General features: G+C 49.8%; 4 protein-coding genes across 4 annotated transcripts; 1 reads left to right on the plus strand and 3 right to left on the minus strand.

Annotated features, from left to right (window-relative positions):
- Positions 1-129: 129 nt before the first annotated feature.
- Positions 130-2,481, minus strand: LOC118686449 (sulfotransferase 1B1-like). The gene is made up of 8 exons (XM_036382678.2): positions 2,439-2,481; positions 1,613-1,761; positions 1,304-1,432; positions 1,082-1,179; positions 854-980; positions 682-776; positions 422-602; positions 130-350 (listed from the first exon to the last, which is right to left on the minus strand). Exons 2-8 carry the CDS (start codon positions 1,758-1,760, stop codon positions 238-240), a joined length of 891 nt encoding a protein of 296 aa, XP_036238571.2. The 5' UTR covers position 1,761; positions 2,439-2,481; the 3' UTR covers positions 130-237.
- A 1,528-nt stretch (positions 2,482-4,009) lies between these two features.
- LOC129046677 (sulfotransferase 1 family member D1-like) lies at positions 4,010-6,385 on the minus strand. Its single transcript, XM_054514674.1, has 7 exons — positions 5,435-6,385; positions 5,235-5,360; positions 5,032-5,129; positions 4,812-4,938; positions 4,639-4,733; positions 4,378-4,558; positions 4,010-4,244 (listed from the first exon to the last, which is right to left on the minus strand). Exons 1-7 carry the CDS (start codon positions 5,772-5,774, stop codon positions 4,132-4,134), a joined length of 1,080 nt encoding a protein of 359 aa, XP_054370649.1. The 5' UTR covers positions 5,775-6,385; the 3' UTR covers positions 4,010-4,131.
- Positions 6,386-6,489: 104 nt separating this feature from the next.
- AP5S1 (adaptor related protein complex 5 subunit sigma 1) lies at positions 6,490-8,984 on the minus strand. Its single transcript, XM_036382305.2, has 2 exons — positions 8,816-8,984; positions 6,490-8,386 (listed from the first exon to the last, which is right to left on the minus strand). The coding sequence occupies exons 1-2, from the start codon at positions 8,962-8,964 to the stop codon at positions 7,960-7,962; spliced, it is 576 nt and encodes a 191-aa protein (XP_036238198.1). The 5' UTR covers positions 8,965-8,984; the 3' UTR covers positions 6,490-7,959.
- A 7,874-nt stretch (positions 8,985-16,858) lies between these two features.
- On the plus strand, positions 16,859-27,131 carry SH2D4A (SH2 domain containing 4A). The gene is given in 10 exon segments (XM_036381516.1): positions 16,859-17,186; positions 17,959-18,118; positions 18,630-18,792; positions 20,862-20,927; positions 21,339-21,431; positions 21,433-21,475; positions 22,686-22,902; positions 23,302-23,432; positions 23,830-24,050; positions 25,543-27,131. Coding segments are annotated over 10 exon segments (1,362 nt in total). The 5' UTR covers positions 16,859-17,011; the 3' UTR covers positions 25,636-27,131.
- The last annotated feature ends 588 nt before the right edge of the window (positions 27,132-27,719 follow it).

Raw genomic sequence — 27,719 nt, forward strand, 5'->3', positions numbered from 1 at the left:
CCCCCCCCCCACAGTGGCTGAGGGGTGACACCTGCTTGTCCCAGCCCAAGAAGAGAACAGCAGCCCCAGGGGGACCCTTGGGTTGGGATCAGCAGAGGCTCAGGACAGTGAGCAGCACCCCATGGCAGGGTCAGGGAGCACATTTTATTTCTCTCCAGCAGTTCCAGGGGAGGGAAGGAATGGCAGCAGTGCCACTGCAGCACAGGGCAGATCTGGGGGGCGTCCAGCAACGTCCCCTCAGATCTGAGTGCGGAAGCACAGGTCGGTGCCTGACATCTTCTGCGCATAGTCCTGCTCAAAGTGCTCGTTCTGGGCCACAGTGAAGTGGTTCTTCCAGTCCCCAGTGGTGCCTGTGGCCGGGAGAGATGGGGCTCAGCAGGGGCCGGGGCAGGCAGTGCGCCAGGCCCCCACAGCCGCTCACCTTTGCGCATGAAGGGCGACACACTCTGGTCCATGAGGTCGGAGGGAATATTGGTGTAGTTGGTGGCAGGGTTGTCCCTCATGGCCGCGAAGGACGTGTGTCGGGTGATGGTGTCCAGCGCCGCATCCGACAGCTTCTGCCCCAGGAACTGGGCCACCTTGGCAACCTCCCGGCGGAGGTCCTGTGCGACACAGACCGACACTCACCCCTCCTGCCACCCCCGGACCCCCTCCACACCACCATCCCCCCTGCCCCATCACCTCCTTCAAGTCCTCATAGAAGAGGTAGAGAATGGGGTGATCCTTCCTGCGCTCCCAGTAGCCCTTGACATGGTCGTACCAGGAACCATACGCCACTGCATGGGGAGAGCAGCCAGTAGGTGACAGTCCCCTGCAGGGTCCCCTGCATGCACTCAGGGGTGCCCTGTCCCACCTCTGCCAGCCATGAACTTCTCCAGGTACTCGGCCCATGTCCCAGGGTGTGGGTGGAACTTGTTCATCAAATCAAAGTGATAGTAGGAGACAGCCACGTCCTTGGCGTTGCGTCCCACATAGACCATCTGCAGAAAGATGCATGTGAGGACTTGCAAGGTCCCAATGGGGCCCGGAGCCCCCTTATGTTGGCTGGATCCCTCCAGGTATGTTCATTCCAGCCTGTTACCTTGCAGCGGTTTTCCCAGAAGGATTTGGGCAAGATGTGAGCTGGGATGTGGGTCTTGATGATGCGAGGGGATGGCATGGCCTCCAGCTGCACTGTGCCTGTAAGGATTTCCCCCAGGAGTGATTTTCCCCCCACCACACCACAGAGGTGCCCTCCCATACAAAACCAAATTGTCCCCATCCAGCACCCAGTGCCTCCCACCACCCTCTGCCACTCCACTACCTGCTGGTAACTTCCCAGGAGCAGCAAACTCCATCATGGGCACCCGGAACACAATGTCATCCTGCTTGCACTTTTCCGGGTCACCGCCTTTCAGGACCATGTCCATGATCTCACTGACCCAGGTGGTGCCTGGTGGGGAGAGGTTGGGTGTCCAGCTGATGCCATTCCCACTGGAGACCCATCTCAGGCACCAGAGGGTCACCATCTACCAGTGTTGCCTTTTGGCACAACCCTGGTCCCAGCCCAGGCACCTGCAGCTTGGGCTCGCTCCCTGAGCCTGGCCCTCCTTTGGTGCCTGGGCACGCTCACCAGATTTGGGGTAGGTGACCACCACAATGTCCTCAGGGCGGCTCTGGAAGGTGTCAATCCGTTCCCAGTTGTGGGCAAAGGCATTGACCATGGGGATGCCGTGCACGGTGAGCCAGGGCTGCCGCAGGTAGGTGTCCGAATCTGCCATCCTGCTGGGGACAGGGACATGGGACAGGGACATGTCTGGCAGTGAGGAGCATCATGGGGCCATCTCCTTCCCTAGGTGCCCCAAAATCCCTGCTGTACCTAGCCATCCTGGCCTTAGGATAGAAACCATGCCCCACTTGCTGGCATTGCAGGTGGTGGCACCTGTGTTCTGTGGGGGTTTTGGGGCCCAGGTGGCAGTGCAGGGAGAGTGGAAGGGCATGGCCAGCTCTGGGGGCTCAGGTCAGACAGGCAGTGGGTAGCTGCCCATAGCAAGCTGGCAGCGCTGTTCCTGGGTAAAAACTCTCAGGGGCATTCCTAGCTGGAGCTGCAGGCCGCTTTCTCTTTGCTTTTTCCTCCCCATCTCCCTTTCGTACGGCAGCACTGGGGGAAGCCTTGCTTTCAGCGGGCTTGAGTGAGGGTTTGACAGAGACAGGAACGAGGAGCAGAACTGAGAACTCTCTCCCTAGGAAGCCTTTCCACCCACGGTTCAGGATAGAAACGCTGGACATGCCAGCGGCAAAACCCCCACGCTGTGATTTTTGGAGACAAGCTTGGTGTCTTGCTCCCATCTCCCGGGGGCTTGCGGGGACACGGAGCCCCCGCACCCAGCCCCGCAGGCCCTTGGCTTATGAGGCCAGGGCACCCCGAAACGCCGCGGCCAAAGCCCCCGGCTACTCGCCTCTTTTCCGGGCGCTCCGGCAGGGAGGAGGCAAAGCTTGGCCCGCCGCTTACGGGGCGGGATTTGTTAATTTCCTTCCCCTGCCCGGAAAATGGAGGCGCCGGGGGGCACCGCTGGGACAGGAGCCTGGAGCGACCCGGTCCCGGTGCTGCGGTGGGAGGAGTGCGGGGAAGGGGCGAGCGGGGATGAGGACGGTCCCCAAATGCCTGTGATGAACTGTCCGCCCTCAGCGCCCGTCGGGACGCACACGGGCAGCGGGAGTGGAAATCACAGCTTCCCTCTCCACCCGCTGAAGTAAACAAAGGGAGGAAATCCCGACCCACATCCCGGGAGATTGAACATCACCCTGTCCTGGTCCAAGAGTCACCTGCGTGGAGGTCCCCAGCTCCTCACACCGACGTGGGGCTTACAAGAGGGATGTGGCGTTCAGGCTTTGGTTGTACCCCTACTCCACTCAAATACGGGTCCAAAGTTTGCGGGGTTGCAAAGCACAAGTGCTCTTGGGAAAAGTGTTTAATGGTGCCGATGGTGGGGAAATGTTCTTCTTTACCTTAGCTGGGAGGGAGTGGGAAGGGCAGGAGAGATGGCAGCTGGGTAGGGTCAGCAGCTCAGCTGTTGGCAGCCTTGAGAAAAACGTCCCTGATTTATCTCCAGGGCCAAGTTCCTGGTAAGATGAGGCATGCCATGGCAGGTGTTCAGGTGTTTTGCTGTCCACGTGCCAGCAAAATTGGCTGCACGTGCAAAGCCAGGAGCTCAGTAGGCACATCTTCCAGTGGAAGGCATCATGGCATTTGCATGAATGTGTGAAAAGGATTTATTTCTGTGAGGCAGGTCCCTTCATAGCGCCGCTGCTCTTTAGCAGTTGGATCTGGGCTGCATCTCTTTCAGGATAGAACAACCCCATGAGGCTGTCTTGCCAAGAAGCTGCAGTCTTAGAAACTGAAGAACCGGCCAGAAATGGGGTGTAAATGGGGAACTTTGGACCAGGCTGAAATGGTCCAAAGCAGACCCTTGCCCCCAGTGGGACAGGGACTGGTTTGCTCCAGGCATCCCAGAGCAAGGGCAAGGTGCAGCCAGGTTATATGTTGAAAGGTGTGTTCTTTATCCAGCAAGGACAGTGACGTTGCTGAGCCTGGCCACAAAGCAGCAAGGAGCTGTTTTCCTTCACCTTTGTTCCCACAGACCATGGGCTGCCAAGCTCCAGCTGGGCCAAGGAGAGCCTGACCACCACCCACTCTGTCAAGAAACCTGCCCCAACCCAGAGGGGTCAAAGCTCCTTTGCACACAAGGGCTGCGGCAGCACTGGATTTGCTGGTGCTCTGGGGATTTTCCACTCATCATCGATCTTTGTTCCCTCCAGGCACCTCGGCAGGCTGGGGCAGCCCAAGCTGGCAGGGGCCAGTGGTGGTTTCTGGGAAGGTGCCCACTCCTGGTGATGCTGACCATCACTAAAAATCCACTGTGTGCCCACCCTCTCTCCTGATGACCATGAAGGTGTTCCCAGACACTGCCTAGAGTTCAGGGGGTTCAAGCCCCACCCTCATTTTCCCTGAAGGCAATGACTCAACCTCTGTTTATCACAATTTATTGCAAGGGGAAAAGTGAATTAGTGCAAGAATCTCCATCTGGATCCATCCTCCCCACTGGGAGAGCAGGGGGAAGCACAGTCCTCCTGGGAAGGGAGATGAGCCCCTCACACTTCCATCTGGAAGTGGAGGTCAGAGCCTGCCATGAGCTTCTGGTAGTGCTGATCAAAGCGCTCGTTCTGAGCCACAGTGAAGTGGTTCTTCCAGTCTCCAGAGATCCCTGGGAGCAAGAAAATAACTGGGGTAAATCCTCACACACATGACATATTTGCAACCACAGATGGGAGTTCAAATATAATCCAGGGACATCCCTCCCAAATCCTCCACCACTGAACCCCCAGCTGAACCCCCACCTTTCCGGAGGAAGGGGGAGATGCTGTGATCCATCAAGGTGGGGAGCACGGTCTCATAGTTGGCAGCAGGGTTCTTCTTCATCTCCTGGAAGGAGGTGTGGTGCAGAATCCTATCCACTGTTCCCTCTGCCAACTCCTTGCCCAGGAACTGCAAGATCTTCTGCACCTCCTGCCGTGGGTCCTGCAGGGTGATTGACATGAGGAGGCTGCCAAAAAAGCTGGGGGGCAACCAGGCCTCCTTCCCCTACATCCCACCCTCACCTTCTTCATGTCCTCATAGAAGAGGTAGAGTATCTTCTTCTCCTGCTTCTTTTCCCACCATCCGCGCACATGGTCGTACCAGGATCCGTAGGGCACTGTGGGATATGGTCAAGGGATTAGCTGGAAAGAGGGGTAGCGGGGGATGTCCTTCCCACAGGTGGCTCAGCTCACACCTTTGCCAGCCATGAAGTTCTCCAAGAACTCGGCCTTTGTGCCAGGGTCATGGTGTATCTTGGCCATCTGGTGGAAGTAGTAGTAGGAGATGGCAACATCCTTGGGGTTGCGGGCCATGTAGATAATCTGGAGAGAGCCAAGGATGTGTTTGGGAGGTACAGAGTGGTGCCTCCTCCCCACCAACCCAGATGGGGAGACAGGGAGCACCTGCCACGTTACCTTGCAGTCCTTCTCCCAGAAGGAGGTCGGGAGGAGCTGGACTGGGAGATGGGTCTTTACCAGCCGTGGGGATGGGGTGTTCTCCAGCAGCTCAACACCTGTGGCACAGGGGACTTAGAGGTGTGAACCCCAGCACCCTCACCCCCATGCTGGCTCTGTTCCCCTCTCCACCCAAGCCAGGCAGCTGGGTTGGGGAAGCTCACCACTTGTTTCCATGGGGGCCTTCAACTCCAGGAAGGGCACACGGTTGTAGATGGCATCCCGTCGGCACTTCTCCACATCGCCATCGTGGTAGATCATGTCCATGATCTCGCTGAGCCACGTTGTGCCTGCCGCACAGGGACAGCATTGCAAAGGCTGGTGTCACCTCATCCCCCCTGCACCCTTCCCCAGGACCACTCACCCGATTTGGGGTAGGTAGAGATGAGCAGGTCATCTGGACGGGCTTGGAAAGCCTTCACCTGTGGCCAGCCCTCGATGAAGCTCTTGTAGAGGGGGATGCCATGGAGGCTTCCCATCTCCTGTGTGATTTCAGCTTCCTGCTCCATGGCTGACAGTGGGTCCACACAGCTCTGGCTGTCTTCCCTGCTGGCAGCCTCCACAACCTCCAAACTGGCTGGCACCTGTGCCAGGACTGTGCCTGGGGCAGTACTGGGTCCTGTGCCAGGACTGTGCCCGGGGGAGTGCCCTATCAGGCAAAGTCCAGCCCAATTCACACGTGGAAGAGGTATTGCCAGTGCCATGGGAGCATGCCCTGATGCCGGTAAGATACTTCGGTAACGTGGATGCTGGCCAGGCACTAAGCCCAAGCCATGAGGGGTCAGGAATGGAGCCCAGCATTATCTCTCCTCCCACCGGTCTGCACTTCTTCCCCAGCCACAGCCCCTTTAATGAGTGCCATGGGGTTGTGGAGGTGCAGAGACAGCTCTGCCACCCAGGGCCCCCATACCTCTCAGGATTCCATGTGCTCTGGTGCCCAGGAGCCCTGGAACCTCCACCCTCCTGCCACACCCAAGGTGTAAAGGTTCATGAGAGCTGGCTCAGCTACGGAGCACAGCTATGGACCTGGCTGAGGGTGCTGCAAGCAGGGGTAGCCCCGGACTCTGCCCTCCTGAGTGCTCCTTGGATGTCTCTTGTAGGAAAGGGCTGCATAGGCTGATCTGCTCCATCCTGGATGATTTGATCCAGCAGGTTGTGCGGTACAGGAATGTACCATGATGGAGCAGGTGCTGCTCTTGCTCCAGGAGGAGATCAAGGAGAAGCAGAAGCCAAGTGGTGCCTGGCCCAGGCCAGGTCAGTGGAGTCTCTGGGAAAGGAGGCACCAGTGCAGGACAGAGCATCTGGACCATTTGCAGAAATACAGTCTCACAATTCTGACCTTCTGTATCCAATGAGGGAGTTGGAAGTTTGTCAGGTCTGTTACCCTAACAAAAAAATATATGTAACATTTTCATCTGATGATGAGGAAATAACATTATGACCTTTACTTAAAATTGAAATACAGATGATGGACAGGGTCAGCAAACTGCTACCAAAATGGTGCCATATATGGTGACCATGATATCAAAGTTCCAGGAAAAGTCTGGCAGACTTACATGGGATGGAAACATACAGGGCGATCTCCATGACAGAGAATCGGGAAAAGATGATTCTTTATCTCCTTCAATTCCCCCTGAATCTACTAGACCTCAGGGTGGAGAGGAAAACCACACACAAATAACTATCCCATTTGATCCAACTCAGGTGGCTGATTTGCAAGAGAATTTTGGCCATAAACCAGGTGATATTGAAATCCAGCAACTGGAATTTTATCAGTGCAGACACAATAATGGCCCATACATTCAGAGTCCAGTTGATTCTCATCAACAATTGCTAACACCATTGAAACACTCCAGGACGTCTCTTTGGCTCTTGGTTGTATTCAAGCCAGTTGTGGGTGCAGTATGTGACAGCTGCTATCACATGGGAAGATGAAGACGGTGCTCCCTTCCCCTTATGTGTGGGATGCCACAGTGGGCTGCAATGTCTCCCCACCTCCAGCACGCAGTGAGATCCCCTGGCACAGCCAGAGACCCACCATGCCTGAAGCCCAGTGCCCAGCACCCCTCCTCAGGTGCTCCAGCTTTACTGGTGCAGTTACAAGGGAAAGCACTTTGGGGTCTGCCCCGTGACAGCCCCTCTGCACAGCCTGCCAGTGCCCAGCCTGTTCCCAGCACAGCGGTGTAAGAGCTGTGCACGCCAGCTCCTGGCTCCCTGGAATTCCCAGCACCCAGAAACTGATAGGGTAGGACTCTGCTCCCCACTGCACCCTGCAGAGCTGGGTAGGTGGGTGCCAGCTCCTGCCACCTCCCAGGGTGTCACACAAGTCCCCTGGCTCCAAGCAGCACCATCTAGAGACAAGCACCCTGCTTGGGTGTGCCAGGCACAAGGCTACATCCTGCCCCACTGCCTGTTTATTTAATCCCCTACACAGAGACCCCAATGCCCCATGGCTGGATGCACACCCCTGCTTGCCCCATGTACCTTGGCAAGGTCCCATCCCAGAGTCATGTTTCCCCTGCCAGGAAACCCTGCCTGCCCCACAGTGCCCAGCTGGGGTAACCACAACCCAGGGTCCCTTTTTTAGCGTCCATTCATGGCCACGTGCAGCCTCCACTCGCTGTCATGTGCACGTGGAGTGGTGCAGGAACGCAGTGCAGGAACTTGGCACTGTCCCAGGTGGATTTATGGGGATGGCTATTAGCTCTCCCACGATAGCGTTGGGGAATAAATGGATTAAAACCCTGCTCTTAGCTGGCTCATTGCTCTTTATACCAGAACTATGTTTCTCATCCATCCCACTGGGGCTTGGTGACCATCTCAGATCCCTCCCTTGTCTCTCATCCCTCAAAATATCTGGAGGTGGTAGGCAGGAATGCCATCTGTGGCTCAGCGGGACACTTTGAGACCCAGCTCTCGGTCCATTGCCTGGAGGAAACGTTCGTTGAGGAAAAGCATCTGCCCATGGGGCAGGAGTCGGTCCAGGAGGCCATCAGCGGCATCAGGACGGAGCAGGACGTCAGCGCCGGGGCCGAGGAGGCGCAGGGAGAGCAGCAGGCGGGGAGCCAGGCGCCGCAGGGTGATCTCAGCCAAGGACAGATTCTCTTGGGGCTCACAAACCAGGGCGAAGGCGAGGGCCAGCACTGATAACCAGACTACTGTCACCCGCTCAGGGAATGGGTCTCCGGGGGGCATCTGGAAAACACCCCCTGGAGCATCTTGCAGGGACATTGGTTCATCGGGTAGCTGGGGAAGCTGTGGAGAGGACGGGCACCCCAAGGATGCCTGAAGCAGTTGACACTGGGAGGCCACTTGCCTGGAAGAGAAAAGGGGGACACTCATGTTAAGGACTCCCACCTCATCCAGAGACAGTGACCCCTCTGTTGGGGAACAGGGTCCCAGGGGTCCTGCCGAACCCAAGATCCCCAAAAGGGTGGGTCCCATGAATGATCTCTGGGGTTCTCGCTGAGCCCTGTTCCCTGAAAGGGGAGCTGCCACAGGCTCTCCTCAGGAATGGAAGGTGTCCCACAGTCAAGGGGTGGGTGTCCCAGCCCTGGGGGTCAGGCAATGCCCAAGAGCCCTCCCATCAAACAAAGTGTGTATATCACGGCTATGGGGATCCCAGGGAGAGGGAGGAGGTGTCCCAGGTCCAGAGGGTTCAGGAGACGGAGGGCACACGGTGCCGGGTGTCCCACCAGCATGCGCAGGAAGGGGATTCCCGCGGAGGCGGATGTCCAGTGTGTACCTGGCCACGACCAGCAGCTGCTCCTTGCGGCGAAGGCGCTGCCGGGGCCCCCCGGGGGCGGCGCCGGAGGGGGTCCCGAAGGTGCGCGCGTACAGCACGCGGCAGGGGGCGGGCCCGCCCGGCGCCAGCAGCACGAACGCCCGCACCATGGCGGCGGCACGGCCCCACCGCGGCCGCGGCCCCGGCACGGCCCCACCGCGGCCCCGGCGCGCCGGAAGCGGCGGCACTGGCCCGGAACGAGCGGCCCTCGCGGTGGGGGGGGGGGCGGGGCGTCCCGCCGTGCAGGTCACGATTGGCCAAGGCTCGGGGGCAGCGAGAGCTGATTGGCGGGCAAAGGCCGGTGGGCGGGGAAAGGGCACACGGCCGAGGCGGAGGCAGTGTCCCCTCAGGAGGGAGCCCTGGCAGCCCCTCCGCGGCCATCCCTGCTCCTGTCTGTGTTCCCCTCCGGGGGTGTCTCCGTGGGTACGAACACGGAATGCAGCACGGGGTCTGTGGCTCAAAGTGGCAGCACAGCACAGTTTTGGGATCTAAATGCGGGAGGGAGTGTGTCCCTGGGCATGGGGTGGACACGGCTGCGGGAGGACATGGGCGTAAATGTGGCTTGAGGTGGCTCAGGGGGACATGGCCAGGGCCAGCATGGAAAGGTGCTTGTCTTGAGTGCACATACAGAGGAGTGTGTGGCTGGCACTGGGGACATGGAGGGGCCTATGGCCAGAGGGGCCATGGAGAGGGACGTGTCTGTGTGGAGACATGAGACTCTTCCATGAGACCTTTCCAGCCACGGAAAACTTGTTTTCTTCCTCAAGTGGCTTCAGTGGCAAAGCTGGTTTTTGACAAATTCTTTATGGCTGTGGCTGGTTATTCATGGGTTGAAGGTGGGAGTGGGAGGGTGTGAGGGTCTTTCTGCCGTGTTCGGGGCATGTTTGGGGAGGTGATGATCCAGCTATGGTGTCCATATTCAAACTACAGTATCCATATTCCAGCTACGGTATCCATCCCAGGCATGGTGTCTGAAAGGAATAAGATGAATGTGTCGTTACAAACAGACCATGTGAATCTGCTTGTAGATAGGGCTAGGAACTTTAATAGAGAAGTAACAGAAGAAACTATTAGTTCTAGAAAATGTTACTAATCAACACGGACTGTTGCTTAGCCAAGGCCGTGTGAAATTCCTGAACCTAGAGAAAAAGAACAAAGACTTAATAGAATTATGAATACCTTTATTTTTCTTCTTTCTTTTATATATCAAAAGGGGGATGCCTACCAGAGAGGGGTGTAGAGTAGGCGATTTGGGAAGTCTGTACCTTCCGAGTACCTCAGCCAATGGGGAAGAGGGTGATGCGACCAGGAACTTAGGATAAAAGGGGGGCTGAGTCCCCCAGCAGTTTGAGACCCGATGAGGAATTTCCATGGCCTCTCCCTTTTGGACATAAACCTCTGACAGGGTGGATTCATGTTCCTAACAGTGTCCCTCCCGGAGCTGACTCCCAGGAGTGGAGGGCCAGCCTTATCCTCACGCAGTCTTGCTGTGTACATCCCAGAGCGCTGCCGCCCCCGCCCCGGGACTGTGGGGCTGCGCCGCGGCCGCCAGGCGGCGCCCGGTGCGTGACAGGGGCGTGCCGCCGCCGCCAGGGGGCGCCGCCGCCCGGGGCCGCGGGGATCCTGAGGGGCCCGTCCCGCGGGTCCCGTCCAAGGTCAGCCCCCCCGGCGACCCCTCCGGCCACCGGGCCTCGCCTGGTTTCTTCTCCCCAGCTCTTTCCCAGAGCCACTGCCGGCAGGACGAGCCCTTCGGCCCCACGCTGGCTCTGCTGTAACCCGGCAGAACAGCTCGAACTGACCGCTCCCGGAGTCGCTCGTGCCCGAGCGAGCCGCGCCGGCTGTGGATCCCCCAGGAAGACGCCGGGATGCCTGCACCGAGGAGGATGCTGCTGCTGCCTGCCCTCAGCACGGCCCTGCCAGCGCCCAGCCGGCTCAGCCCTCACAGAGATACTGCGGGGAGCTGGCGGCTGCAGCTCCTTTGTGAGTCCCGTTAGTTTGCGTCTCCAGCTCGGGGAAGGCTCTCTCTAGTTTCTGCTTCACCTCCTTTGCAGCTTCAGGTGATTTGCTTCTGTCCCCAAATGTCTCAGGTTCAGCTCATATAGTTTGTTCGTGCCTCCACAATGTTTTAGACTCCAATTTGGTTTCACCTTCCCTGGCTTCTTTCTGGCTTCAGCTTATTTGCAGCTCCACTTTGTTTCCATGTTCTGTGGCTCCAGTTCATTTCTGCTCTGGCTCATTACTGCTTGAGCTTGTTCAAATGATCTTGGCTTGTGACAGGGCCACAAATCAATCACTCTCATAACTTAAATATGAATGGATATAACTGTACATTGTCTAAAGATGGACTAAACTTCTTGGACCAATGCAATTGGCCTTCAGCCTCCAGTGGGATTCCCCACAGATGCCCCAATACCAGTTCCCACTGTCAGGAAAATCCACAAACGCCAGAAATTTATGTCCATAAGGGAGACAGAGGAGTCCTGCAAGTTTATTCAAATAAAGGGAGCAACTCCTGCACAAGCTCACGGAGTTTTCTCTCTCGCGGTTTCGGAGGGCACAGCCTCTATCCTCAACTCCCAGCCACAGGTTGCCCTCTTCCTTTCTCCATTAGCTGAGGTACTCAGAAGGTACAGCCTTCCCGAGCCACCTACCACATATCCCCCCTTGTACCTACTGTTTTACCTCAAAGTTCAGAAGTTCAGGCTTGTGCTGACCCACTTGTGTGTTTCAGGAGCCAAGCTGTCTGGTCTCTGCCACAAACCTGCTGCCTAAAGTTAGTACAGACATTAAGACCCTTTTCAAAGACGTTAGTACCAATACTGTCACTCATCAAATTGTAAAGACATGAGCTTTCCTCTCACCACCTTGATGAATAATGGGAGTGAAGTTCCAACAAGGTAAAGAACAAAGTGGTTAAGCAATGGAAGCAATAATCACAGGAATGTGGAAGAGAGAACATTGATGGCATAAATTCTTGAAGGGGGAAAACACAGAAAGATAACACCCTTCTAATCCAGGATGTGTAATGATGAACTAAAAAAATCCCCGGTTTTTACTGCTTCTATAGTGAGAACTTGCCCTAGTGATGAACTTTTGCTCCTTATAATAGTAAAAACCCCACGCCAGCTCAGGCATCTCCCCCTACAAAAAGACTACTACTCACCAAGCATGGGCTATGATTTCTTGGGACATAATGGCTTTAATTCGAAGTAGAGAAAAGATGAGCCAATAACAACTTAAGCCAAGTAGTGACTTAAGTAAGACTTAATAGCCCAAGATTGTGCCTCGGGGTGCTGGCTCTGCGATTTACCACCCAGCACCTCTTTCTGTGCAGAACAGTAAATCAAATTACGTGGTTAGAGAAATCTCCTTTTTTATAGTGACTGAGTTTGGTTGAGTATCTGATCCTGTGTGTTAACCTATAGAAGCTCTCACCCTTTTCACCACACCGTTAATTCTCTCAGTAATTTTGATACAGGGAGATGATCCAAGAAATGTTTGCACGTTGTTCTAGGAGGGAAGATACATTTCCTTGAAAATAGAGCCCTGCGGCCTCAGAATGTGTTCAGCGGCTGCTGCTATATCAAATTATTTTTCCTTCTTGTCATTACCATCCATTCTTACCTGCTACAAGATAACTGCTGCCCCCTCCAGCAATATCAGGGACCTATAGGACAAGTCAGTTCAACTATAGGTAATTTCAAGGTGGTTTATGTTGTGGTGACTTCATTGGTTTTGTTCTTTCAAGCATTATATGCCAGCCTTATACAGAATCCAGTACATAAAGGACTACAAGATGGCTGAAGAGGGGCTTTGGACAAGGGCGTGGAGTGACAGGACAGGGGGAATGCCTTCAAACTGACAGAAGGCAGGTATAGCTTATATATCAGGAAAGAATTCTTCCCCGTGAAGATGCTGAGGCACTGGAACATCCCTGGAAGTGCTCAAGACCAAGCTGTGTGCTGCTTTGAGCAACCTGGTGTAGTGGCCCTGTCCATGGCAGGGGGGTTGGAACTAGATGACCTTTGAGGTGCCTTCTAACCCAAGCCATTCTATAATGCTAAGATACAAACAGGTCTGGTTCTGTCTTTTGGGGGCTGTGCTTGTGCAGTTGTGTTCTCTTATATCCAAACTAGAAGTTTTTCCTTCCGTCTAAAATAAAAAAAAAAAAAAACAACAAACAAACCAAAAACAGTAGGCTGAAGCAAAATTAAACAGAAAGAGAGGAATTAATCACTCCCCTATTTAGAACAGGATGAGGATTATAAAAAGCCCCAAACGAACAAGAACAAAACAAACAAATGAGCAGCCAAACCCCAAAGCACGGAAGGATGTTTTGGTACTAACCTTGTCGGTGCAGCTGCTAACATAAATGATTTCTGACACAAGTGCACGTTAGGAACCAATGTGTAACAGTTAACCCATGAAGGCTTGTGTACTCAGAGCGAGGCTGGGGTGGTGATTACTTTTGGCTGCAGTGATTTCAGGTGGGTTTTGCAATTCTGCTTTGCTTCACTTCTGAAAAAAATCAGAAATGCCTTTATGAAGTCTGGCAGAGAGCTGATGGCATTGGAGTGGCTGGAACTGGAGAAATCCAGAAAAACCTGAGCTTCCTAGTGCTGCAAGGCTTCTTGGCAAGTGAAAGGAAATTCATTTGCATTCTCACAGTCCAGCCTCTTGATCAGGGAAAAGAATTCCCAGTGGAGTCTCTGAAACCACCTCTCACTAAACAATAATCAGCTACAAGGTGAAGCTCTTGATTCAAAATAATATAGTTCACCATTTACTGAGCAAAGTGCTCTTATCTGCCTTTTAAGGGGAAAACTACTTTATGACAATAGAAATCCTCTTAGGTCATCAGCCTGTACCCTGAAGCAGCTTTCTTGCATTCTCTTTCCTCCTCACTGTTGGGTTTCTTGGGTTATTTTAAATTTACAGTTACTGTCACATTTACAGTGGAGATGTGTGCAGCAGATTGAATAAGCTGCCTCCCTGAAAATGAGCACATTCACACTGTGCTGTTTGATTTCTCGGTGAAAATCATATCCGTGGAGGGCTAGAATGTAAGAAAATGAAGATAGTGCAGAAGGTAATCTCACACCTGAGGAGTTGCAGCTGTACCAATCACCAAAGATTAGGAACAGGCCTGCCCTTAACAGGCCAAGCTGTGTCCAATAAGAAGATGAGTGCTACAAAAGGGTTAGCTGGTGGAGATGAGAGTTGGAGTTGGTTGTGCTGTGAAGAGAGATGGAGTTTGTTGGCTGTACTGTGGAGAAGAAGGAGTCAGTGCTGTAAGGAGCTGCCCATGAGAAATCACCAAGAAGGTATGGAACCTTTGCAATATGATGGCAACACATAGCTATGATTTTTCTGCCTGTCTGTTGTTTTCTTGGAGAAACTTCCCCTCTGCTGGCAGCACTGAGGGTGAGGACCAGGACTAGTATGGCCAGGTGGGAGTGTCTTGGGAGCCTGTGGTGTCCAAAGTGTCACCTGCTGCACATGTGAGCAGGAGCTCGTGCCAGATCTTCTCAAAGCTATGGCACTTTCATGTGTATTCATAGGCTTACTTCCCATGTTCATGGTAGATGATTTACAGGAGCACAGAGCAGAGGCTGCCCTCCAGTAGGAGATTTAAATGTTGTGTGAAGGACAACATTTTGAAGAGTCATTTAGCCTTTGAATTGTGTTTATCATAATGGCTTTCAGGCTGAGTGTCTTAAACACGAGTGGCAGAGCCCCCAAAGCCCTGGTTTGGCTTCCCACGTCCCCCCACTTAGTTTTTGCTATTTTTGGCTACTCCCATCTCTATTTCTCCACAAAACCAGCTCCCACCTACCACTCCCATGAAAAAAAATGCAAACAGTGGAAAGTTTAACAGGACCTCTACTAGAGTTTTCCTGCAAGTTACCCGCTTGGAGGTCCCTGTGCCATTACTGCAGTCTTTGTCCTCACCAAGTTTGAGCTGTAAATATACTACTTACAGCTGAAACAGCATCTGCAAAACCACTTCCAGCCAGGTGTCAGTAATATGGCTTTGATTCAGGGAACAGTGTATGACTGATTACAAGGATTTCCAGCTCCTAGATCTTTAATGAAACAACTGCTAACACAGAAATATTGCAAATCTCTTGAGATACTTGTGTCATTTCCCTGTGTTAAAATAGCAGGTGCTTTAAAGGGTACCTTTAGGATACAGCATTATAAATCTCCTCTTACAACCAAAATTATGAGGAAATCCAACTCTGCAAAACTGCATCAGCACTGTGAAACTTACTTGCTGAGCACCCTTCCATCTTGTCAACACACTGTGCCTTCAGGCATGGAAAGAGGGACCAGTTTGTCACCATGGCATAGCACATCAAGTTCACCCAAGTAAATGCCATAACAAAGCCATTCCAACTCCTGAGAGGCCAGAGCAGCATGGACATGCTGCTGCATGCATTCTGCTGATGGATTCTCATGTGTCATGTCCCAGGAAGCTCTTCCCTCTCTATATATGCCATCTCCATGGCTCAAGGACAGCCCAAGACCCTCTGTGGCTGCTGAGCTGAAAAATCTCTGCTATCAGGGGGGTACTCAGAAAGCATTGCTCAAGTCAGATCATCTCCCCTAAAAAGTTTTTTTAAATCAAAAAAGTAATTTGTTTAAACCAAATCCATACTGATTTGGAACAACAGCTTCATGTTTCCTTCTAGAATGAAGGTAATATTTTTTAATAGGGAAAGTATTATGTAATCAGAGAAACAAAATAGAAATGAGAAGACTTAAGACCCTGGTCACTGCACACTCCCCAGGACTCTTGCTCCTGGCTTCTGCTGCAGACAATGAATATCTGGGACCATGATCTGCTCTCTTTTTTCTTGAGGTTCTTGAGGAGCAATGTCTCCCTGCCTACAGCTCCTCCCCCTGCTCCAAGCTCCTCCTGCTGAAAATGAAGTGGGGCTCCAGCCAGCTGTGTCTCTGGCAGTTTTAAGGCAAGCCATATTCAGAAGCAGGGGGATGCTTGGGACAGACTGTTTGCTTCCAGCACAGGTGTAAAACAGAGGAAGGTGGACCAATGCAGCAGATACTGTTCTGACAGTCTGACTTCACGATGGCTGCTGTTGTGCTGTCCCATTTCATCTAAATAATTGTGTGCTCTGTGCATGATCCTTGGGAAGCTTCAGTATTGTACTTGCTGGCTTGGCTACCTCCTTTTTTGTCTTGTTTTGTTTCTACTTTCTCATTTGTCACCTTCCCAAGTGACAGGAGAGCTTTCAATTTTCCAGTGGAATCTCTGTTGTAAATGTAAATCCATGAGCACAAAGCAAGGCTGTGAGGGTGTTAATACCTTGCCAGCATGCTGGACATGAGCCAGTATCCTGGGCAGGAACAGGGATGCCCCTTCTCCCCATCAGCTTCATCCTGTCAGACAAGGATGTCCCATGCCAGGCTCACCACGTGGGCAGGTTCATCAGCAAGATGTGTCATAGCAGGAGCTGTCTAGGACACTGGCTATCCAAATGGCCTTTCATCAAACCAGCTTCACTCCTTGTGCTCCCTTGACTTGCTGGGAGGCTGACTTTGATGGACGGGAGCACTCCGAAATTCCTGCTCCCACCTCAAAAGCAGAGTCGAAAGTCCTCACTGTGTTTCTTTGGTAAAATGAGGCAGGCTGCACTTTTAATCATCGAAGTTTTCCTGTTTGGAAGGAGGAGGAGCCATCTAGTCATGGGTTCATTGATTCCCTGCCCAGCGAGAATGTTTGCTTGAGCACAGCCAAGCCGCACCTCTGATGACTAACAGGCAGCGCTCTCTCTCTTTGATATACTATCAGCCGGGTTTATCACAGTATCAACACAACCTCCCCACTCCAGGCCTCGCCCCTTCTGGCCAGCTCTCCCTGCAGAGCAGCAGGGGCTGCATGGGAGCTGAGCTCACCTCTTATTCCAAGGAATCTTAACAGCAGGTTTTAAGGTACTTATTTACTTTTTTTGGTCTGCACAGGAAGTCTGAGCTAAAAAAAAAAAAAAAGGAGAGAGAAGTATAATTGCTCTGGCACGCCTGCATTCCTACTTCAGTCTCAGACGGGCAGGCACTCTTTCTTGTCAGAGCCTGGAAGAGGATCCGATCCCTGAAGATTATCGCCACGAACGTGTGTAAGTGAAACCTGCAGCCATGCTGAAACAGATATTATCAGACATGTACATTGATCCGGAGCTGCTGGCAGAACTCAGCGAGGAGCAGAAGCAGATCCTCTTCTTCAAGATGAGGCAGGAACAGATCAGACGGTGGGAGGAAAGAGAAGCTGCTGCAGAAAAGACTTCAGCAAAGAAGCCACTGCCAAGAAAAGGTAAGTCTCTGCCTCCTGGCTGCTTCACCCTCTAGCATGTATCTGGCCTAGTCAAGTGCTTCCTAGAAATAGGAAGCAATGTATTCTTAGATTAATTTCTTCTCCAAGGGACATGGCATAGGCTTATTTTCAAACAGAAATGAATCCACCTGCAATGGGGTAGTTTTGGCCAGGCACAAAATGGTTTTTACTCCCTGGCCCAGATATTCTGTCCTTGACCAAATTGCTCAACTCCCCTAGCTGGGAAGACAGGGCTTATTTGCCTCCAGGAGATGCATCTCATTAAGTTTCCCACTAAATGGTGCCTCAGAATCTGTCTTTACCATAACCATGGATTTGAGTAGCTCTCCTGAGGCACTAGATCTGATGGGCAGTTCCCACTGAAGTTCCCTTGCCAGGATTACACAGCATGCTGGCTGCTGGGAAGATAGCTCTCTTCTCCCAGGTCTGCCTCGCGTGCTCTATTTGTAAGTAGCTCACCCTCACACAGTTTGGGGAGGACAGTGGTCAGGAATTAAGGCAAGAAAAGAAACAGTGGTGATTCTTCTCCTTTGCTCCTAGTCTCAAAAATGCCTCCTTCACTGATCTGGCTCAAGGAGTATGAAAAAATTGGCAAGTGTGGGCTGCATCCAAGTCTAGTTTCTTCATGTACAGTTGCTTTTGGGGGGGCTGCGTAACCAACAGCAAATGGTAGGGCATAGCAAATGCAGCATAGGCCCTATAGAGAGGTACCCAGCAAACAGCATTTGCCAAAGAGCTGCTTCTTTTCCAGCCAACAGGAAGTCAGTGACATGGAAACTTGGTGCTGACAATGAAGTGTGGGTCTGGGTGATGGGTGAACATCCTTCAGATAAATCCTATGCAGCCATCTGTGAAGAGATCCAGGCACAAAGAGCAAAGCGCTTAGCGAGAGAGCAAGGCCAGGAGGGCAGGTAAGCACCCTTCAGCTGAAGGACTTGATGGGCAGATATAGAGGAGAAGGCTTTATCTAGGGACACATGAGCTGGGTCTTCTCTGTAGGGGCTGTGGTGTTTTCCCACCTACTCTTGCTGGCAAAAAGCCACAGGCAAAGGTTGGTTTTCTGAGAGGAGACACATTGCTGGCAGAGACCAGCTGCAGCCCAAGAATTGCCTGGCCCACTGAGCCTCCTGTGACAAGGCTGCTGCGTGGGACCCTCTGCAGACCACAGGAAATACTGATGCTGCCACTGCAGCAGGTGATGGGCTCAGATCGCTCTGATTCACCGGCAGGTGCCTGAGTACAGCTGGACAACGGTTACTCACCACAAGTCATTAATTTAATTACCCGCCTACCTGATCTGGAGATATAACTGCCTGTGCACATGTGGCATGATTGCAGCTCTGCTCACGTGCAGCCTCCTCACGAGATTCTCAGACATCAGAAAGTGACTCCCTCCTAAATCCTCTCTCTCTTGCCTTTCAGAGAGACTGAATCTTCTGCAACATGGTCTCTACACCCACAGCCAGGACTTCTGGCTGAGACAGATCTTCATGGGAAAACAAAAAACACTGTGGAGAAAAAGGAAGAGTATGGGAGAAGAATGACTGATATTGATACAACAGGAAAAAGCCAGGAGCTCACAAAGGTAGTTTTCCATTTTCCCATAACTATAAGAAACATGTTTTTTGAGGTCTAGGAAGTGCAGCAAATCCTGGTTGCTGTAAATACAAATCTGAAGGAAGAAGCCATCTCTCTGTTGAAGCTTTTCTTCTACAGAAGAGAAGAAGCCATATTGTTACATCCTTCCTTAAGACTCAGGTCTATATGCTGTTCTCAGCTGGGATAGGTCTGCTCTGCACCAATGGATAAACTACTCTTAATTGCTTTGCTTCCATTTTCTGTGGGTAAAACAGGAGTGCAGTACTTTCCCTTCTGCACCATGGCTGGTTTGAATGGCTTTTGGGGCAAGACCAGGGAGGCTATCCTAGGATTTTTAAATGGAATATCACAGCCCTCAGCCAAATAATTTACTTTTATAAAAGACCAAATGAACATAATTTTACCAGCATCATCTGACATGCATATTTTAGGTGTTTCTTGGGGTTTTTTGTCTTCTAATACACAAAACAGCTTATGACATTGATAGCACAGGACAGCTCCAAATGCAGTAATACAGTGTCTGCATTCCTGTGGTGTTTGATTACAGAAATATTTTTTCCAGCAATAAATACATTTGTGCTTTTTAACTGTCTACAAAAAGCCATTTGCAGAGAAAGGAAAAAGTAAAGAGTTAAATTAACTACCCGTGCAACTACAGTTGAACAAAAGGAACAGGACGTCCTGCCAATTTAATGGGATAAGTCCTATCTCATTCTGCATTTTTCATTCAGCCTTGAATGAACTTGTATGAGTGTATATTCTTTTATCATACTGCCATTCCATACTTGGGTATAAAAAGTATGATAACAGAAGGTTGGGTTTTGGCAAAATACTCTCCTACTGCTACCAGAATAGTGAATGGAATTTGGAGTGACTGTCTCCTTTATCAAAAGCCTCTGAGTCACATGGGGATTTTCTCTGCACTGTTTGCTGAAGTTGAGCAACTATGTGGGAGGTTCTTCTTTTTCAAAGGAATTTATTAGTCAAAACTGACCAAAAAAACCCCAAAGCAAAGCAAAAACAACCCCCCAAAAACAAACAAGCCACCACCAAAAATCTACCCCCCTTTCAAAATCTTGCACATGGAAATAGATGGGGGTTGTATATTTTCCTTTCTTTTCTGTCATTATATTATTAGTAAATCTTCCCAGGTTCCTGGGGCTTTTACTGTTAGAAGGAGGGCTCCAGACTGAAGTCTCCTGTTGTCTTTTCTAGGCCTGAAGAGAGGCTTTTTCCCACCTCCTGCATAAAATGTCTTCTCTGAGATCTAGTTTGTGGTAATTGCACTAGTTCCCATTTAACCTGAGAGATCCAGGTATCATGCTGCAGGGAATAGGGCTGATCTACAAAAAAAATGCTGCTCCACAGACATTTGGAATTCCTAGTTTCCTAAAGAGGAGAGGGAAATTGTAAAGCTATGTTCATATTAAATATCAGCCAAGTAGGTGATGGAGCTAAAAGGAAGTGTGACCTTGGTAAGCAGAATAGTAGAGTTAACTCATCACTTGTACTGTGAGAGGCAGTCGGGGGCTGATGGGGAGGTGGGTGGGTGTTGACTGAAAGCCAAACCTAACAGTTTGTCTGCAGAGGCAGCTCTCAGCTAGGGACTGCTGGCAGGGCAGCTGGGCTGGTTCTCAGGGAAGAGAGAACACAAAATATCCAGCCAGTTGGATCAGTTTGTCAAGTAGGAGTTTGCAGCAAATCCAGCCACAGCTGCAAACATGCACAGGCAGGTAAAGCTGTAGATAGCTGGTTCTGCAAGGGATTGCTTTAGAGGAAGGGAAGAAAGGGACTACTCCCTGGGAGCACTTGTGAGCATTGCTTAGCAAATCTAGGCATGCTTATGGCTATCCTGACACCCCTGACTTCTCCTCCTGTGGCATGTTTGGCCAAATATGATGGAAAACCCCCACAATGTTTGTCAGAGCAGGCTGGAAAAACGTGTTAACAAATGTCACATAACTGCTTTTGCATTAAGCACCCATTGCACAAAAAAAAAAAGAGCAATTGTCCTAATGTCACACTTATTTCTCACCACTCTTTTGCTCTGCTCAGAGAGGAACCAGAAATGTTCACCAGATGCTGGCAGATTGCCATGCAAGGAAGCAGAGTTTCCAACAGGTAAGTGGCAACCTATGGTGCTCCTAACACATTGAGTGGTGTCAGTGCTTTATCCTTGAGTCCCAGTCAGCTTCAGAGCCTCATATGAGCCAAGAATGTTCTCACCTTTTGGACCAGTTTTATCCAGTATTGCTATGTTCCTCATGTATGGTATGATGATTTGAAGATGATACAAAGCAGACCAGGCTGGCAGATTGGGGAGTAGCACAGGGAGATGCTCCTGATGATTTTTGGTGGGCTGTTTTCCCTTCCTGCCTCAGTTGTTACCTTCAGTAAAGACAGAGGGCCTCTATATTGTTGAAATTGGAGGGATTCACTGTAAAGGACAGAGTTCCCAGTATTTCAAGGCTAGCTAAAAAGTAGGGCTAAAGCTTGCCTGAGACAAATCTGAACATACTGTTTCTTTCATAGATGAAGGAAGCACAGAGGAAAAATTCAGAAGAGATCACAGCCCCCCAGAAGCCAATACCACAGAGCCACTCCAGCACAGAGAGCCAGAGAACACCTGCAGAAAGCGGATGAGAATGAGCCTGAATGGCAGGAATTCTGTAAGATCTTAAAATTACCTTTTCCCATAAGGCTTGAGAAATCCTAGGGCTCTGTGGGGTCATGTCAACCCTTCCCCTGCCATACTAGAACTGAATAATAGGTCAGAAAGAAATACAGCACTGTGTTATCAGAATATTTCTGAGTCCACACAGCATTGAGACTAGAGCTGGGCAGGGAAATTGAAAACTTTTCCAACTGACACTATGTTAAAACAAGCAACAAATAGGAACCACATGAGTATAGCCAGTACAATTAATTTTAAACTAGAAGCTGGTCTTTTGTAGGACTTTGCAGTAACTGCTCTTGAGGACAAGGGTAGTCCTCAAGAGTAACAGGGACTAACAAAAAGGGCTTCCCTGTCATTCAAGCGTGATCCCACCCAAGTAAAGCCCTTCTGCACTGTCTCATGTAATGAATCCCAAAAATAGAAAGGAAAATGGCAAATAGTATGAGACTTGCAGTAGCAGCCATCACTGCTGCCAAATGCTTCCTGAAGGAGAACCTGATGCACTTTTCTTCCCAGTTCCTCCCCTGCTGCTCAGTAGATGGCAATGCTGTACCACCAGTTGTTTCCACTTCAGTCTAGGGGTTTTATTTTTCTGACTGATAAAAAAACCGCTGACTGGAGAGCTGGTTACTCATACAGACTCCAGGGAGAGATGGACCTAGACAATCGAGGCAGTTTTACAGGAAAAAAACCCCAAACAAAAACAGTCATGTTCTCCACTTTCCAGAATAGTTCCAGCAAGGCTCCTTCCCACCCTCCAAAATTGATTAGCACTTTCAAATCCTTCAAATTATTGATTTGGGGTCATTTCAGCAGCTTCAACTCCAGCAGCTTCAAGTTCTGTGTCCGTCGTCCCCCCCCCCAATTTACATGAAAGGCACTACAGAAATCCATATCTGAACCAGGAGTCGGCATCTGAAACAAAACCAAGAAGTGTCAGTGTACAAAAGGACCTGGTACTGAGAAAAAACAGATTTTGAATCTTGTCCCAGAAAAAAATTGGTTTTTAACCTTTTAAAGGAATGAAAACTATGCCACTTAACACATGGGAGAGACATGGCAAATGGTCTCACAATTGAGTGACTCTTTCGGCTTGTGGAATGGATTATTCTTACATTTCAACGAGCAGGAAGATGGCCAAAGGGTAGCAAGCTTTAAACTTGCTGCTTGTTCGCTCCTGTAGGACTCCTTTTTTGTTCCAGTGCAGAAATCCAAGGCAGCAGACGAGAAGAGACGCTCCCTTGCACGGCAAGCCAGAGATGACTACAGGAGGCTTTCACTGCAGGGCATCCACAGAGGGAAGCAGGCAGATATTTCCAAGGGTGCCACAGCAGGAGATCGGCGACCACTTCAATACCCACCTCTCCCCCCCAAGCCTAAACTTCTACCTCCTGCAACGGCAAATGGGAGAGCAATTAGGTAAGGAAGCCCCTGTGCACTGTGGAAAGGAGAAGGGATGAGATTCTTTTGCTCTAGCAAGAGATGGTTGAGATGGTTGTCTCTCCTCCTTCTGTAGAAGAGACACCCAGCAGGGCAAAATACAGAGCCTAGGCTATATTCCAGCCTGGGGTGTGATGAGGCCTTCAGGTGTTCATTCCTGGAGGGTAACAGGTTTAGTTAGTAGAGTGTCTTAAGTCTGGAGCACAGAGAACCCCTATGATGCCAGATGTCCACTGAAAACCATATTCCATACAGCTGAACTGGTGTAAGCTGCCTGTTTAGGGACGGTCTTAAAATCCTAAGCAAAATGTAAGTCCCATGCAGAGACTCAAACCCTGTCTTTTGAATCTGATGCACAAACCACAGGTGTTTTAACAGGAAAGAGGGAGTCCAGAGGACAATCTCCAATTCCACAGAAGAAAGCATCATCAAGTGGTTCAAAGAGGAGCAATTCCCCCTCCGAGCTGGCTATCTGAAAACCACAGACACAATAGCACCTTGGTTCCATGGTAAGTCCTGGGAATTTCCACCCCAACCCAAGTGTTTAAAAAGTTTTTTCTGCTAACATGGCTGCTAATATGGACTCGTCTTGGGAGTAAAGCTCCTACACTGGAATCAACATTCAACAACTGCAATACCATTCTCTCTCATAACACAGCAACAGTCCTTTCGAGCTCTCCACATTTGTCATTCATTGTTGGCCAAGTGTGGCACAGTTAACAAAAAGCTGTTGGCCATGGCCTGTTACTAGCAATGGCAGCACTCTTGGGCTACTGGGCAAGAAAACAGTGAAAGGGATGGAAGTGCCATGGACTAGTTTTAGAGCAGATTTCTTGTGAGAACTGTTCTATCCAATCCTGCACAAATGCTTTTCTCCCTGAAGTTTTGTGTTTTGGTTTTGAACAGGTATCCTAACCTCTAAGAAAGCAGAAGAGCTTCTGAATAAAACACTACCAGGGAGTTTTCTGATCCGGGTCAGTGAGAAAATCAAAGGCTATGTGCTCTCCTATCGGTCTGTAGAAGGATGTAAACATTTCCTCATTGATGCCTCCAGTGATTCCTACAGCTTTCTTGGAGTGGACCAGCTGCAACATTCAACACTGGCTGACCTTGTAGACTACCACAAGGTGAACGTCTAGCAATGCATTCACTAATTGCTTAATTGCCTCAGGGCACTTCAAAATAAGACAGAGTCGATTCAGTTGTTTTGAAGTTGGTAATAACTAGACCCATTTTATCTGCTGCTGGGTATCCTGTGTGATGCTCCAGAAGGGTATGTCAGCCTGACTGGTACAGCCCAGGTGACCTAATACATCTCAGGTATCTTAGATTTGATTCACTCACCCTCAAACACACAGAACACCTTGCATACTGGGCCCAAGTTACTTAAAAGCTACTTAGAAGAAATGCTGATGAGAGGTGACAGCCTACTCATACAAACTCCTTTCTTTTGTATTCTCTCCTTCGTTAAGGGGCAGTGGCAAGTTGGGTAAACACAAATTCCTGCTTACCTTCAGCCTGAAAGAGAGCAACATGTCTTTATAATATCAAAGCAGACAAGGGGTGGTACTGAGCAAAGGTAAAAAATAGAAGGGAAGGAGGAAGGTTGGCAGGCTCTTGCAACAATAACAGTGGTGTTTACCAGCACTGACTGCAGTTGCATGGGTTTCTAGGAGAGCCAGGTGGATTGTTCATTCGTTTTACTGTAAGATCTGCCCAGGTACAGGTCAATAATTTTTCTCATGGGTTCATTTAAAATCCCTGTTTCTTTTAAAAAAGTGCCTAGCTTAATACAGACATGGTAAACAAAACTGGACATGAGAACAATAGCTATACTCATTTGCTCTATGGAACTTTACCTGGACTGCGTGAGCTTGCTTTTTGCATGATTTTCACAGTTCAGGCTGAAAGTATTAAAAGCAGGAGTTATACAGCTATTTGTACCAGAGCTAAAGGATTTAAAGCTTTGCTGTGCATAGCTACATGGAATATAGAGCCAAGCCCACAGTCTGCAAAGAATCCTGCAGCTCCCCTGCACTACAGCACATGTGGGCAGATGAACCAACTCTGCCAAAGTGCCCCACTGGGTTCTGCTTATCACCCACCAGGTGAGCTTGAAAGAAGGCAAGTTCCCACCATGCATCTGTTGCTAGGATGGAGAATGAGATTGGAAGCACAGACTGTACTTAGAACAGGACTTGCCTAAGCAGAGGGTGTGTGCTCTCTCCAGAATCCACCCTTGTCCCTCCCACAAACACAGTCAGAAGCACAGTTCACAATCCCTGGTCTGGCTCTACCTGCATGCTGCACATTCCTGGCTCCAGCACTTTCTAGGCAGGGCACCTCTCCATGTCAGAGAAGCTCATCCATTCTCAGGGATGAGCACAGCTCTTTCCTAGAACTGCCAGAGCTGTGTCACTGAGTTATGGCACAGAGCACATTGTGTTATGAGGGCAGAGGGCCCTTCCCTGAGTTCTCCAGGAAACTGAGCTGTATCACACAGTGGTGGGAACACATCCACAACATAACAGAGGCAGGAAGACTGCTGTTTGCCTTGTGAAGTTATGACAGGCAGGGTCTGTTTGGAAACTGGTGTTTGATCATATGCTATATTAACAGGATGAACCCATCACTTCCTTGGGGAAGGAGCTGCTGCTTTATCCGTGTGGCCAAGAGGACCAAGAGCCAGATTACATCTCTCTCTTTGAGTAAACCTCCCCATCTCGTTGGGCAGCCCCGGACTTGTATTCACAAAGAACTTGGAACTGGACTTGGAACTAGAGCTGCTGATACTTAGCTGAAACCATCAGTGCCTCTATTTTGTATCCTTCACAACAAAGCAGTAGGAGGATAAGTACTGTGAGCTACAGGATGCAATAGCCCAGCAAGCTGCAAACCTGGATACATCCCACAAGATGGAGAGAATGAGTTGATGAAGTAATCAGTTGATCAGGGAGATACTGCCATGGATTTTCATTGGGTTTTTGAAGGTTTCCTTGGGGGACTTCTATATTCAAGCTGCCTTTTGTTCTTGAATGCAAGGTTCTCTGGGAAATAGATTAGTACCTACAGTTGAATGAGATTATAACCTTCCCAAAGGCACAAAACAACTTGGAGAGGTGAATCGATCTTGATATGTAATTTGCAAAATGTGAAGCTTAATTCTATAAAATGCTGTGTCCTTGGAAGGAAGGATGTTCAGCCAAACATCCAAGCAAACCCTGAGTGCCTTTCAGTGAAAGGTGCTCTCTGTGACAAGAGATTGGCACACGTGAAGACTGCGTTTTTTTAAACTCCTCTAGCCTCTGAATATAGATCCTCACTCTTTTAACCTGTATTTAACTCCCACACAGGCCTTTCTGCATTGAGAGGGATTATCCTTTTTGAAAAGGAAAGGAGATGGGACAGAGTAATTTTTATGAATGACAACCACATGTACAGAGCCTAAAAATGTAAGAAGGAACACCTATATCAGTATTAAAACAGTTTACAGAAGAGTTTTTGCCAGTAAAGAATGCTGTTTTCCAAAATGGAGCTATTTATTGCAAGTTGTGTCCCAATTACTGAGATGCATCTAGTGTAAACTTCATTATAGAACTTGTTCTTTCAACATCATGTTCTTTTTTCTTATCTGTTACAATGCTCTTTAAATACATCATTCAGAAGATTGGGGGAGAGCTTGGAAAGAATCGCATAAGAAATTAGTCTTCATCCAGGTTCCCCAATGTTCTTGCACATGACAAACTCTGCAGCTGAGGGGTCTGAATCTACAAACATCATTTTTAGAGGCACAATCCTCAAATAGTGAATAAGAGTTGGTCTTGTTTCAGTTGTTTATCTCTTTTTACCTGGTTTCTTTTTTCTGTTAGATCAGGGCTACTCAACTTGAAGAAGCAGTCAAAACTTTCAGTCTTACATTAATCTGGGTTTTGCAGAATACAGATTTAAAGAAATTGTGATCATCTGGTCTTAAAATTTACTGCTATGCTGACAGGTGCTTTCCATTCCAGGAAAGAGGGGATAAGTACACTCCAGTTACAGCAAGTGTCACTTGCTAGAAATAAAGCCTTAATGTAAACAGATTCTGAATGTAAAGACACTCTGCCACTGCAAATGACTTCATGAGCTTCTTGAGCAATATATCACATGTATCAAAGAGATAATTTCAATATAATCTGTATCAATCATGAGAAAGGATGTTAGATTAATTGTAGGGGGGAAAACATCCCTCCTTCCCTCTTTATGAACTGTTTCTTTTAAAAATTTTGTCAAAATTGAAAGATCCTTCAGAAAAACATCTGTTTTCATGTGAAGAATATGCCACAGCTGATATCTTGCTGAGACAAATTGTGAAGTGTTTTGCAGACCATTGGGCTGGTAAAGAGGGAGGAAAAGTATGCTCTAAAAAGGCATTTTGAGACTCAGGGTGTTAACTTGCAAAATAAGATGCAGGGCAATCTGTCATGGACATAGCAGGCCATAATCGATTTTAGCTCTAAGATCTTTAGTAAAACTCCTCAGGTTTTGACCTGCTGACAAGTGGACCAGTAGATTCACTACCTTTATATTAAACTACTTATTTGCAAATATTGTCTCAGTACAGCCTAGGGAAAACATGTTCACATCATCCCACATGTTTGAGTCATGCCCCAGTTTTTTGAAGACCCACTTTTCTGCTGTGAGGCAAGAAATATGAACATCTAGATGACTAGACTGACTGCAAAGGCAACTACCTTGCTAGAACAGATCCCCTTAAGACTGGCTCTTCTATTGCTCCAAAATCCAGTTACCCTGAA

Source organism: Molothrus ater, chromosome 4 (assembly GCF_012460135.2).
Source record: "Molothrus ater isolate BHLD 08-10-18 breed brown headed cowbird chromosome 4, BPBGC_Mater_1.1, whole genome shotgun sequence".
NCBI lineage: Eukaryota > Metazoa > Chordata > Aves > Passeriformes > Icteridae > Molothrus > Molothrus ater.

Excerpts from the sequence above, each read along its gene's own strand:
- LOC129046677 (XM_054514674.1), bottom strand. The coding sequence starts at position 5,774 with ATGGCACTGGCAATACCTCTTCCACGTGTGAATTGGGCTGGACTTTGC. Across the intron at positions 5,361-5,434 it reads CTCTACCTACCCCAAATCGG|GCACAACGTGGCTCAGCGAG; the intron begins GTGAGTGGTCCT and ends CCTGTGCGGCAG. Across the intron at positions 5,130-5,234 it reads GGCCCCCATGGAAACAAGTG|GTGTTGAGCTGCTGGAGAAC; the intron begins GTGAGCTTCCCC and ends CCTGTGCCACAG.
- LOC118686449 (XM_036382678.2), bottom strand. The coding sequence starts at position 1,760 with ATGGCAGATTCGGACACCTACCTGCGGCAGCCCTGGCTCACCGTGCAC. Across the intron at positions 1,433-1,612 it reads GGTCACCTACCCCAAATCTG|GCACCACCTGGGTCAGTGAG; the intron begins GTGAGCGTGCCC and ends TCTCCCCACCAG. Across the intron at positions 351-421 it reads GTCGCCCTTCATGCGCAAAG|GCACCACTGGGGACTGGAAG; the intron begins GTGAGCGGCTGT and ends TCCCGGCCACAG.
- AP5S1 (XM_036382305.2), bottom strand. The coding sequence starts at position 8,964 with ATGGTGCGGGCGTTCGTGCTGCTGGCGCCGGGCGGGCCCGCCCCCTGC. Across the intron at positions 8,387-8,815 it reads CAGCTGCTGGTCGTGGCCAG|GCAAGTGGCCTCCCAGTGTC; the intron begins GTACACACTGGA and ends TTTCTCTTCCAG.